The 12,832-nt window shown below is 45.4% G+C and overlaps 1 protein-coding gene across 6 annotated transcripts; it reads left to right on the forward strand.

Moving 5' to 3' along the window:
- Positions 1-549: 549 nt before the first annotated feature.
- On the forward strand, positions 550-12,216 carry BMI1 (BMI1 proto-oncogene, polycomb ring finger). 6 transcript variants are annotated; one of them, XM_087712686.1, is made up of 10 exons: positions 550-1,117; positions 7,316-7,449; positions 7,698-7,794; positions 8,358-8,413; positions 8,500-8,550; positions 8,800-8,908; positions 8,995-9,040; positions 9,423-9,563; positions 9,917-9,997; positions 10,113-12,216. In XM_087712686.1, the coding sequence occupies exons 2-10, from the start codon at positions 7,338-7,340 to the stop codon at positions 10,443-10,445; spliced, it is 1,026 nt and encodes a 341-aa protein (XP_087568812.1). In that variant the 5' UTR covers positions 550-1,117; positions 7,316-7,337; the 3' UTR covers positions 10,446-12,216. The 6 variants fall into 6 exon arrangements, with proteins under 6 accessions (XP_087568812.1, XP_087568817.1, XP_087568818.1 ...); XM_087712691.1 differs by having other exon boundaries at positions 550-803; XM_087712692.1 differs by having other exon boundaries at positions 552-1,117; positions 9,465-9,563.
- The last annotated feature ends 616 nt before the right edge of the window (positions 12,217-12,832 follow it).

Consider the following 12,832-nt stretch of genomic DNA (forward strand, 5'->3'; position numbering starts at 1 on the left):
AATTAGTCTCAAAATTGGTGCCTCTACTTAGATTCTACTATGTGCTAAAAGAGCAAAGGAAATGTAAGAGCACGAAAATTTTGTAACCAAGAATGCGGGTCAGACAGCCAAAGACCACGGAGCGGGCTTTGTGAAGTGTGGCAACTGTGTGAGATGAAATTGCGAAGGTGTATAGAGATGTCTGAGAAATTTGGAAGACTGCCTTCACCTACATGTCTTCTAGAATCAGCTGTACGAGACGCGAGGTGCAAGAGTTCTGTGATGAACTAAATCTATACACTGAAGGAAAGCGCGAAGTGAGAAGGCGTGTCCAAAGGCAGGAATTTTTTTACCGAGAAAATGTGTGCCAGGACACCTTTAGAGGCTGGATGGGGCTTACGAGGGGGTGGGGGGTATGTGGGAGTAGATATGGCAGTAGGTTATCTCTGCGAGGGATTTCAACACAACAAAAAAAGTGGGGAAATAAAAAGAGCGAAGTTTTTTTGAGGCGGTGAAATAAAACGCTAGACCTTATTGGCTGAAAAAAATCCAGAGTACTCGTTCGCTGCACTTTGAGAAGGGGCAAAAAACGGAGGAGGGAAGAGGGATGAGGTAGTATGCAAGAGAAGGGAAAAGAAAACAGGCACCTGAGGAAAAACGAGACTGGGCTTGGACTTGGGGAGGGGGAGAAAAACCGCTCCCAGGAGAAGATAGATGTATGTAGAAGGGAGAGTTTGGTTCTGTCAAAGTAGCTCGAATCCCTCCAGCGTGAAAAGGTTGTGTGGTTCAGAAGGAACAGAAAGGACTCGGAGATCTTGGACCAGGTAAAGGACTAGGGGAAAGGGAGGCGTAGTGCTGAGCTGAGCCAGAAGAGTGGGGGGATCTGCGCCGGGGCTGGAGAAGTCGCGCGCACCTGGGAATCCGCGGCCGGATGCCAAAGCGGGAAAATCCGCTCTAACGGAAAAAGGAGCGAAGGTGGAAGGGCCGAGATGACGCTCGGGATTGACGGTTTCAGCTGCCGGTTACCAGCCCAACTTCTATAGTCACCATTTGGACTGCCTCTCTAACATTTCTGAGGTGCCTTAGCACTGAGGTGCCCAGGAAGACGTGGAAGGTGGAGGAAGAACGCTCGACCGAGGTCAGTGTTATGGGACAGTCTAGGTGAGGGCGAGAGCAAACCGTCGGTCTGGGGGCAAAGGAGAGGCTCGGGGGAAACTGGAATGCCACACAATACTATTAAAATGGTGGGCAACCTTTTTCAGTCAGTGTGTGTGTGTGAGTGAGTGTGTGTGCGTGTGGCGCGCGAGCCAGTGTGAGTGTGTGTGTGTGCGTGTGTGTGAGTGCGCGCGCGCGCCGCGAAGGAGAGGCAGGCTGTAGGAGAAAGGATCAGAGCAGCTTCAGTAGCAGAGGCTCGAGGTGGAGAGACCGAAGCCAAAGGTCTGTCTGTGGTTGCCGTCACTTTATTACGCCTTTAAAAGAAGGGGGTGGAGGTACGTTTTTGTATGAAAGGGGCTGATTTGGGAAAGAACAAGAGAGGGGAGAAAGGGGGCAAACGGAGATCTCTGCGTGCCCTTGTTCAGCGAGAAAGGGATTGCTCACGCGAGGTGACAGGGCGTGTAAAATCTGGAGAGAGGAATGGGCGCCGTGTCTGTGTGTGCGTGTGTGTGTGCGTGCGTGTGGCGCGGGGTAGGTGTGCAAGCTAGAAGCGGGCGAGGGGGGCAGAGGAAAGGAATAAGGCATTGTGCGCGCGTGAGTGAGTGCGCGAGGCGTGTGGTGGGGGGAGGAAGAGCGGGAGGAGGTGGAACAGGCAGCCGCGTGAGTGCCGCGGAAAAAAGGAGGACTAGCGAAGTATGTGCGCGCGCGCGTGTCTGGAGGAGGGGGAGGCGGAAGAGCAGGCGGAGGGCAGGGGGAGGGGGAAGGGAGGGCGGCGCAGGAGGGGGGAGGAGGCGTCCGAGTCGCGGGATTGGGTCACAGGGAGGCTGACGGCTCCGACTACACCGACACTAATTCCCAGGCCACCCTTAAGGAATGAGGAGTCTCACGTGACGCTGGCGGGGCGGGCGAACTCTGAGCCATTTTGGCTACGGTGTCAGTTTCCACTGTGCGCCTTCATTGCTGCGTTCCCTCCACCACCACCACCCGCTTCTCCACTACCTCCACCTCCCCGCCTGCTCCTTCCACAGCAGCAACTCTGATACAATTCAAATATCTCCATATTATCATTATTTTTACAAAGAGGAAAGTGGAGAGAGAGAGAAGAGAGAGAGGGAGGGAGGGAGGGAGGGAGAGAGAGCTCCCCGGAAGACAGGAGAGGGAAAACACAAGACCGGGGCGGGGAGGGGGGCACCGATAGACGGAGCCGGGAGGAGGGCTTGGAAGTCGGAGAGACAATGGGCTGGTGGTGGTGGAGGAGGAGGAAGAGTGGCAGTCCAGACGAGCCGGAAATAATTTAAGAGCCCAGCACTGGAGCTGCGTATTTTAAAGAAGGAGAGAGAGAGCAGCCAGCCAGGAGTGGGGAGGCGGGTGAGCGAGCGAGGTGGGGGGGGGGGAGAGAAGAGAGAGAGAGAAAAGAAGACGCAGAAAGGAAGAGGAGGGGAAAGGCAAGCAGGCTCGCAGGGAACCCGAAAGAGAACCGCCCGGCTGTTTCGGGAACTAAAAGGAGATCGGCGCGGCGGGGACGGCAACAGCGACGGCGGCAGCAAAACGCTGATTGCAACTGACAGCGCCTGCAGTTCGTTTCAAGATGGCCGCTTGGCTCACATTCATTTTCTGCTGAACGACTTTTAACTTTCATTGTCTTTTCCCGGCAGCTTTGGTCGCCCCCCGGCAGCGTCTTTCCGCGGGTAGGTGTGCAGGGGCGCTCTTTCCATCCGAGGTCGGAGGGTGATGGGGACTTCGCGGCGTGTTTTGGGGAGGGGGGGGCTTTTGAAAGGCTGCGAGGGGGAGCTTCGGTGTCCCCATGCTCTCCGTATGGGAAAACCGCTGACAGTCTCGGCTCCAGCCACACGCACACGCGATTCGTCCCTCGCGCGCGCGCCTGGTGCGGGCGGCAGTAGCAACCCAAGCGCTTGGTTTCATTCCGCAACCAACCCTTTGCGAATTTTCGTTCCCTTCCCACCGGAGCTAGTTCATAGAGCCCTCCTGGGTGCACAGCCCTGAAGGAGGACGTCTGTATTTTCGGTTGCGACCGGCCATTCAAGTCCAGCCCTCTTTGTTTATAGGCAGATTTCGATTGAAGAGCGACGTTCGTGCAATCTTGAGCTGCCTGGGTCACGGGATGGCGATCGCCTGCGAAACAAACGGGTCGGCGGGGGGTTCAGGAGCCACCTAGCGCTCCCATTTTATAGGGATGGGTTCCAGGGGAGGTTGCGATCCCGCTGGAGGGTTCGCTGAGCTGTTGGAGGTTTCCGGAGAAATGTTATTAACTTAAGTTCGGCCAACACTTGTGTGGCGTGAGATGGCTTGGTAAGATGGCGGTTCTCTCTTAGCGTGCCCTTTCGCATTTGTGCTTAAAATGCTGAAGTTTCTCCCGGGCTTTGGAAGAGAGGAGAGAAGTTGACGCTGGAAATCTAGCTTCGATGAGAGAAGTTACCGCGTGTTTATTTCTCGGAGTTCTTATATCCAGATTGAACATGCGGATAATTGAGGGAGCTGAATTAATAGAACTTGCAAGCACTCCGACTGCAGCTTTCTATTATTTAGCCAAGATTTCGCCTCTCCCTCACATATCTCATCCTTCCAAGTTGAATAAGGCTAAGTTAACTGAAACGTCTTGTTGTCCCAGATGTGATGGCTTTGGTCCTGGCTCTAAGAGTGCCTGGGTGGGAAACTTGATTTGTGTAAAATCTCGCCGCCTTGATAAAGTAGATCCTGCTCCAGCTCAGCTGGTTTTGTTGTTTTAATGCCTGGTGGGAAATAACTCGGGGGCACTTAATCCAATCTCTGTCCCTGTAACCTTTCTCCCCAAATGGAAAGTTAACCATGTGGTTCACAAGCCTTCCTCATCGTCCCCTTGAGTTTTTGTTAGCCTCCCACTATTCAATGCTTGTTTGTTTCCAATCGTCTTTCTTGGCATTCCAAAAATATAACTTTGAAGTGTAGGGAAAGAATGATTGGTGTAGCTGTGTATTTCTCTGCTCTGGTCGCTGTAAATTAGAACTAATCTTTTAATACTACAGTTAGTTGGTGCTGTGCTTCCCCACCCAATGAATTCAGCATTTACCCATCCAGAAAGGAACTGCCTTTGGGGAGACTAACTGGAGAGGTCTATTCCCTGGATGAAGGAGTTTATCTGGAGAAAATATGGATTATACTAAACATATCTATTTCTTTCTTGGCTGGGACTCCATGGATCCACACTTTTGAGTGAGTCCCTCATGATTCAGGGCTCACCTTTAAAACTGGGCACCTAATGACAATTCAAGGCATAGTGGACCAGATTACAGATCTGCCTCTGCAAGCCTAGTTATTTTAGGTAGTCTTGGTGAATTGCCTCCTTAGGTATCTAGAGCCTATTAATTCCATCCACTCAACTATCCATAATTTTCTAAGTTGACCATGCAAAGCTGCCAAGCTTCACCTGGGAATGATAGGTTTTATCTGTCCCTGTTTTCCTGGTTGGATACATGCCTAGGAAGGCTGTGTGTGAAAATAAAATATAACATCTGATGTTAAAGGTCATTGGGTCTTGGCTACAGAAAGGTATACCATTATTGTAAGGAGGTGGGAGACTTCAGGAGATAACAGGAGGGAATAACAGCCCCTACTCCATCCCAAGTTAGTACTTTGGGTACTTGAGATACCTGTTTTGTTTATGAGTGTATATAAACGAGTGCATGGGAGTTGATGGCATCTTTCACTCATCTGTAGCTTTGATTCAGGATTGTTGGTTTAAGAATTCAATTGATACCTCCAAGGGGATTCTGGGGGAGGGAGCTAACTTAGGTAATAAATAATAAGCTTTAAGTAACAAAGCTTCACGCTTGATTTGAGTTTTCTTCTACTTAGGCAGAGGCTCTGTTTCCCTGAAATGAAACATGTGTTTGTATCTTCTGATGAATTGAGTTGCCTCCTTCTGTGCCTCACTGCTTGGGAAATAATTTAAGTCCACTCAATTGCTCGACCCTTTCTAGTCTACCTTTTGGTTGAAGTACCCTGGATTTACTGCATCTTAATTTGAACAGATAGACGTGTTTTATCACAATAGTGATGATGGTACTGATGAGGACTTCAATTACCTTCTAAAGGGTTGGGGTGAAGAAGTATATCCTTTATTTATGTCCTGAAGAATGCTCTGGAACCAGAAGGAGAGGCCAGGCGTGGAGGCTCCGGTTTTCCTTGCCAACACCCAGTTCTCGGCTAAGGTTATCGAACCTCTCCTTCCCCTTCTACTCCAAACTTGTATATCTTCCCCCCCCCCAAAAGATAAAAATAGCAATTTACTCCATGCAACAACGGCATCGTTCCGTCTCTGTTTCTTCTTCCCTTTCCTTTTTTCCCCCATTTTGGGGAAGGGGTACGTAGAACAAGTGAAGTTTTGGTAGTTGGTTTTGTAGCGAACGATCCAAGTTGTCCCCTCTCCATCCCTCTTCCACCTATCCTCGCGCCTTTTGGAACATCGGACAGAAATTCGAGACTCTTTGGGAAGCGTCGGAATATTTTGCCTTGATTGCCGTGCGTTCAGAGCAGAACAAGGAAGATGCGCGGTGCGGGAATGAAACCTGTTCGAACTTTCGGCTGAGCACAACCTCCCCACTTCCTTCCCGCCCACTGTAAATTTTTCCTTGCCGGGCGGTGGAGCGTTATGCTCCGCGTGAGGATTTCCTCAGACAGTTTTGCTTTGCTCTCTTCACTTCCCGGCTACAGCCCGAGAGTCGCGATACATTTGCAGCATTTCTGTGGATCTGCGACTTGGCAAGCTTGGACTGCCGGAGCGAAATGTCGACGGGTGCTACGACTCTCTTGAATCCGGCAAAGGCTGGCGCTCCTTTAAAGTCTCTACCACTCTGAAAGGGGCCAACTTTTAACTCCGTGCCTTGGCGATCCAAAAGGCGATAAGGTTGTATGGCGCTGCGGACAGGAGCCGCGTGGCGGAGAAGGGGAAGAAACAGTGGCCACTTTCTTGCCTGTGGCCGACGTGGATGAAGGCCCCGAGAGAAACCGAAAGCCCCTGGAGGAGCCTCTTGCTTTCGGTCTGGCATCGACTCCAGAGCTGACTCGGGCCGCCCTCAAGGCCTCCTACTGCCAGCCCGCTTTTGGCGTTCTCCTTTTCTCTCCCTGCGACGCGTCCTCCCGCCCAACTGGACTGCTCCGAGGGGAATTTTGGCCCCGCCAGTAACACCCGACCAGGATCCTTCCCCCGGATTTCATCCCTGGACACGAACCGGGTTCCTTTCCACAGCGGTACCCCCGGCCCGTCCTTCTCCCCCGCCATCCCCTGCTTGATCCCTGTCAAGAAACTGGACATTCTTCCGCGGCGAGACTCCAAAGTTGCCCTCCTGTTCCCTGCGCACCCCCCTCCCGTTTCCTCTCGAAACCACCTCTTCCCAGCCTGGCCCCTCCCCGCCTCCTCTCCCCTGGTGCGCTCCGGGTGGTGGCAGGATGCCAAGTGTAAGTGTAAGTTGCTATAGCAACCCCTTCGCTAGAATGGTTCCGAAGACGGCTCGGTCCCGAGCCTCTTGGGTTGGCGTCGGCGACGCGGCTAACAGCCGTAGCAGTTCCTGGGGTCTTATCCTGTCCGCTGCTACTCGCCTGCTAGCCGTTGTTCCGAGGTGCGGGCCCCAACCGCGCCAGCAGCCACCCACCCAGCCACCCCTCCTTTGCTTGCTTCTTCCTTCGCCGCCGCCTCAACCGCGGCCACCACCCCCCTCTTCTCGCCGGAAATGCCCAGAGCAACGTCCGCGCCTGCAGTAGGATCACTTCCACGCCTCCCGCTTGTCCGGTTCTCCGCTCCGCAATCCCGATCTGCGGTTTTCCGGTAGCGCTGAGGGTGGGGGTGGGGGGGGTGAAGGCCTGTGGGTCATACCCCGAGGAGCCTCCTCCGCCCGTCCCAGGCAACTCCCCTTCTGAATATCGCCGCGCAGGGATAGGGGCAGGTGGTCCCTGGACACAGCCCTCTGGAAGGAACCCCCACTCCTACTATTGCCGCTTCCATATGCTTCCAGGCTCTTGGTTCGGCGGCTTCGCACCTCCTTTTTCTCGCCTGGACCTGATTGTTTGTCTTCCCCGAGAGAAGGCCAACTTTTAGCCGCGGGGAAGTGAGGGAATCGTGTTGGGCCGCGCCTCCGAAGTTCCCCCACGGTGTTTAAAGCGCTCTCTTTGTTTGTACATCTTTCAGAGCCTCCTCGCATTGAACCAAAATGCATCGCACCACCCGCATCAAAATTACGGAGCTCAACCCCCACCTCATGTGTGTGATTTGCGGAGGATACTTCATTGATGCTACCACGATCATCGAGTGCCTGCACTCCTGTAAGTCCTGCTTGGTTGCTTCTCATCAGGGAAAGAGGCCCGCTGCCAGCTCCCCCGCCTCCCTTGGCCCTGGTGGAGCAAGGTTTGCTCCCCAAGACTGAATTCCTTCATTGGCCATATGGCTCTTTCTTGCTGAGCAACAGCTAACTTTATTTAGGGTCTGGGTTAGAAATAACAGCTGAAAACCATGCCTTGATTCTGCTTTGTAACCTTATTTCTGCACAATTCTGTATTTTTTTCTCTTGCAGTCTGTAAGACTTGTATTGTACATTACTTGGAGACCAGCAAGTATTGTCCCATTTGCGATGTCCAAGTTCACAAAACTAAGCCTCTTTTGAACATAAGGTAGGAAAAAAGACAAATACTTTATGTCATGATTATGTCTTTTCATATATTATATTTCTTTGGGTGCAACTTCCTTGCCAATGCAAATCTTTAAAAAATGTTAGTTCAGGATACTATTTCCATAAGTATCTGTCTTGCATTTCAATTAGTCATTTTGCTTCTTTTTCTACATTAGAAGCCCTTCTTTATTCCCCTTTATCTTTCTTTTCCTACTTACAATTACAATTTGTTCTCCTTGACAGTGTGCATATTAATTTCCTGTTTTTCCCCAGCATTGATCTTTATAAATGTAAAATATTAATAAAGAAATGCAAAAGTTAAGCTCTTTTCAGAAATCTTTATTTAGTTGCATTTCATTGGCTCTGTTTATGGTTACATTTTTACAATGGTGACAGTTTAATTTGATATATTTTTACCCATGCAAAAAATATAGGTAGATTAATAGCATAGATCTAAAAACTTATATAAAACAATTCAAATCTGGTTAAAGTTTAAAAATTCTCAACCAAGCTGTTTTTGGTTATGGAAAGTTGTAAAGATTAACATTAGATTTTATATTCCAGATCTGATAAAACTCTCCAGGACATTGTGTACAAGTTAGTACCAGGGCTTTTCAAAAGTAAGTAAGCATTTAGATTGAACAGCCAATGTAGTAATAGAATGTAAATTGGAAGAGATTAGTAACAAAAATATGTTTTTCCCCAGATGAAATGAAAAGAAGAAGAGATTTTTATGCTGCTCATCCATCTGCTGATGGTAAAAAAAGGATTCTGAGTTTATGATTTTATAAAGAATTACCTTTTAAGCAGAAGCTGAGGTTGTAAAATTTATGTACCATTTCAGTGCTTTTGCATAGCAAATAAATGTTTTTATACATTCAAAATTGTTTAAATTTATTTACAGAAATAATTTTAGTAGTAACACATTCATTTTATGATTGATGTTTTCTTTACTCTTTCTGATTTGAATTTTAAAATGTTAGTTACTGTAAACATTTCTGTGCAGTTGCCAATGGCTCTAATGAAGATAGAGGAGAAGTTGCAGACGAAGACAAAAGGATAATAACAGATGATGAAATAATAAGCTTATCCATTGAGTTCTTTGACCAAAATAAGTAAGTTATAAAAGCAGAATCTTATCTTTGTTAGTACATTCATATATATTTTTTCTTTACTACAATAGTATATGTCCTTTTTCTAGAGTTGAACGGAAAGGAAGCAACGAGAAGGAGAAAGCCAAAGAGGAGGTGAGTAGCTAGTTGGTTTCTTGACACTTTTATTTCTTTTTCAGAAAATAAAACCATATTCATTTTTATTTCCGTAAGTACTAGAGTCAGTTATTCTATAGAGAATGAGCTACCTTCTTAGTAATTACAATTCAAGGGCATTTAAAAGGCTGATAAAAATAAGTTTTATATTAGAAAACATCCTCCTATTTTCCTCCCTTAGTGTATGCATTTTAAAGAATAAAAATTGTATGAATTAAATTCTAAAAGAAAAATCAGATGGGCATGTGTTTTGCTTTTTACTTCATAGATTTTGGATCACCAGTGAATATTTAGTTTTCATGCTGCTAGTTTTAACCATGTTTCCATCTCTTTCTATCTACTATATTGGAATAAACATTAGTATCAGATTTTGAATGTTGTCTCAACCAAATGCCCCTCCCAGGCAAACAGCAAAAGATATTTACGCTGTCCTGCAGCAATGACTGTAATGCACTTAAGGAAGTTTCTCCGGAGCAAAATGGACATACCCAATGCTTTTCAGGTACTTTTGATCTAGGGACATTGATGGGGAAGAACTGTCATAAAACAGTTTTAATTATTTAAACTTTAAGTCTGTTGAAAAGAATTGGTACATATACTTTTGGAATTAAACAGCAGTATTTTTAGATAAAAGACCTACAGGAATGGATTTCAGAGGGTCTCTCTGAATCATTATATTCTAAGCCTTTGATATAAAGGCAGATATCTTCTCAACTGAGTCAATGTATTTCTGAATTTCAGATAAAATGTGTGATATTTGATTAAGGGTGTACAACAGATGCCACATTGCAGTTGTATAGTCTTTCACATTTCCATGTCATGTTAAATGAAGTATGATTTCATTTCTTTTATTAGATTGATGTCATGTATGAAGAAGAGCCTTTGAAGGACTACTACACACTAATGGATATAGCCTACATTTACACTTGGAGAAGGGTAAATATATTGAGAGTCCTTCCAAGTCTTGGTCATGTTGGGCCAGAGGGGTGGGAGACAAAAATAAACACTCTAACAAGGGTTTCCTTTCTGACTTTCTTTGGCTCTTTGGCAGAACGGTCCCCTCCCTTTAAAGTACCGTGTGCGACAAACCTGCAAGAGAATGAAAATAGGGGGTCAGCAGCGAGATGGCTTGCATAACAGTGGGGACCTGGAAAGTGACTCTGGCAGTGAAAAAGCTGGCAGCCCCATGGGAGGCGCTCCTTCCACATCATCCTGCGTGCTCAGCCCCAGCACTCCGGTGCAATCTCCCCACCCCCAGTTCCCCCACATCTCTAGCACTATGAATGGAACCAGGGGCAGCCCAAGTGGTAACCACCATGCCTCCTTTACCAACAGAACCCGGAAAGCATCCATCAATGGTTGTTCTACAACTTCTTCTGGCTGACTGGCATAAACTCTCCTTTGTGACTCTGAAGACTGGATGCCAAGGTTATGGCTTATCTTCTGCTCCAGTCTCTATGTCTCTATCATATCACACCATTAAGCTTTATAGTTGCAAATTCCACACGTGTCTATGCCTGGTGGTTAATAAGAGATTGGAAATTAAATAGGAGGACAAGAGATGAACCTTTTTTATATTAAACAACCGCCACAACAAACTGTTTCTTAAGGACTAGCAACATGGAAAAACAAAGGATAACAATCCAAATAGTTGAAGAGGGTTTTTTTTCTGAACTTCCCATTATTGTTCTGTTTCTTAATTTGGAATCTGAAAATTGATGCCTACCACAAATGAAAGTTTTGTAAATCCAGATTAATTTCATAATACACCTTTTGGATTATGAACTATGGTTCTGCTGTTTTGGGGGATCTCATTGAAAGCAAATTATTTTTTCCCCATTCTCTACTTCGGAATGCATAAATGCCAGACTGAATGTGCATAAAAAGATGCATATATGTAGCCACACCACTGTGAATAACAATGTATTTGCTTTATTAGCCATTTCGATGTATAGTTTGCATCCACAACTTCTGCGCAACACCAAAGCCATTGAAAGATCAGAAAACAACAGAAGAAAAAAAATTGGTATAGAAGAGAAGAAGGACATTCTATGTTCAGATTTATACTTGTATACCTAAAAGCGGGTTTTGCCTTTTATTTTACTGGCTGGCTTAAGAAAAAAGAAATTGTGAAAGAAAACAAGATAAGCTCTTTTTGTAAGGTTTTGATGGCATTATGAATTTGTGGAAGAACGCCATATTAGTGTATGACAAAATAGGAAGCAGTATTGTATGATATATTTATAAAGAGAATATTGTGTTTCATGCAGTATCAATGAAGGTGGCTAAGTCCCCATTGGCTCACCCCTCACATGCTTTGTGGGACAGGTGTAGGGGGAGCCCTGCTGAAACAGCCACCAGCTCTTTGCCATAAAAGCAGGAGAACGAGTTTCCTTCTCAGCTAACTTGGAAGCAATTGACAATACCAAAAGGACTTCTTGGGCCTTGTCTGCTTCCCAGGATTTTTACATTTGCCCAATGTAATTAATTGTCTCTAACACCAAGGAAGAGAGGGCAAGTGAAGCATAGGATAAAATGGAGGAACATGGAAACGATTTTATTCTTGATTTTATTCCTTTTATAGGAGAAAGTATTGGAATGTGTGATTCCCCCCACCCCACCCCAGAAACAAAAAGCACAGGAATGCATATAAGAAGCCATAAAGTATGCAGGAATCTTTTTCATTCATTATTTCTAAAGAAATCAGTTAATTCAGATGAAGGCTTTTTAACTAAATTTGTTTTAATATATATATGTATGTGTATGGTACAGTACTAACTTGGTTAAGGATTAACAGGTACAAATGAGTTGCCTGGAAGCCTTTCTGCAAAATAGTTTTCTGAAGGTATCAGGTTTTTTTGAGGGGGGTGGGAAAGGAAGGCTTGAAATTGTAAGTCTCTTGAATCTCCAATATCTTTCAGTTTGTGCTTTGCTTTGGTTAAAATGTATGTGTGGTATGTGCGTTCATGTGCACCTTCTTCACTCATCAGTTACACATTTGTGAGGGTGTTTATCCTATATGCCTATTGTCTCATGTTTGTACAGGGATATTGTAGCTAAGTATTTTGTTGTCTCCAGTCTGCAAAAAGAAAAAGAAAAAAGCACAATTCTATGCTTTGTCTTGCTTACACTCATTAAATCATTACTTTTACATATACCTGTTGATTTCTTGTGATATAAAGTTTCAGATTCCCCTCTCTTCATCTGCTAAAAGAAATCAAGAACTATGTAGATATAGTACATATGACTTAGAATTTCATAGGATAGCTCTGCTTTATTAAACTCATTTTATTCTTCATTAAAGACCATATTTATTTTCACAGAAGGCCAAATGGAAGTAGCCCATGAGAAGTGATACATGTACCGTATTCTCTTCCATGCAACTAAATAATCCTTGATGATTGGTGTGTGTGTGTATGTGTGTGTGTACATACATATACATACATACATACATACATACATACATACATACATGAATTGAACAAGAAAAATAAAATGCTTATAAGTCTTTCTCATATAACCCAAATGATATCAACATACAGTCATATAGTAAATTACTGAAACAATCCATTTAAATATGTATCTTTGTAGTTTTGATCATATTCCTTTCTGTTCTGTTATTAATGAAAAGGATTTTGGTTTGTCACTGCAAGTAAGTCTTTTCCCCTAGTTATATATTACTGTTGGAAAATTCTCAGTTATTTTAAGGGGAAAATAATATAAATATTTTATAAATACATAAATGAGACTAAATTATTGGTCTTTACAGTC

The sequence above is a fragment of the Thamnophis sirtalis genome, unplaced genomic scaffold (genome assembly GCF_051295495.1).
Source record: "Thamnophis sirtalis isolate CommonGarterSnake01/CBP01778 unplaced genomic scaffold, rThaSir2_p1.2 scaffold_4, whole genome shotgun sequence".
NCBI lineage: Eukaryota > Metazoa > Chordata > Lepidosauria > Squamata > Natricidae > Thamnophis > Thamnophis sirtalis.

Bases quoted from the DNA above. Each gene is read 5' to 3' on its own strand.
- BMI1 (XM_087712686.1), top strand. From the start codon at position 7,338: ATGCATCGCACCACCCGCATCAAAATTACGGAGCTCAACCCCCACCTC. The intron at 7,795-8,357 runs GTAGGAAAAAAG...TTTATATTCCAG, and splicing joins AAGCCTCTTTTGAACATAAG to ATCTGATAAAACTCTCCAGG. The intron at 8,551-8,799 runs GTAAAAAAAGGA...ATTTCTGTGCAG, and splicing joins TGCTCATCCATCTGCTGATG to TTGCCAATGGCTCTAATGAA.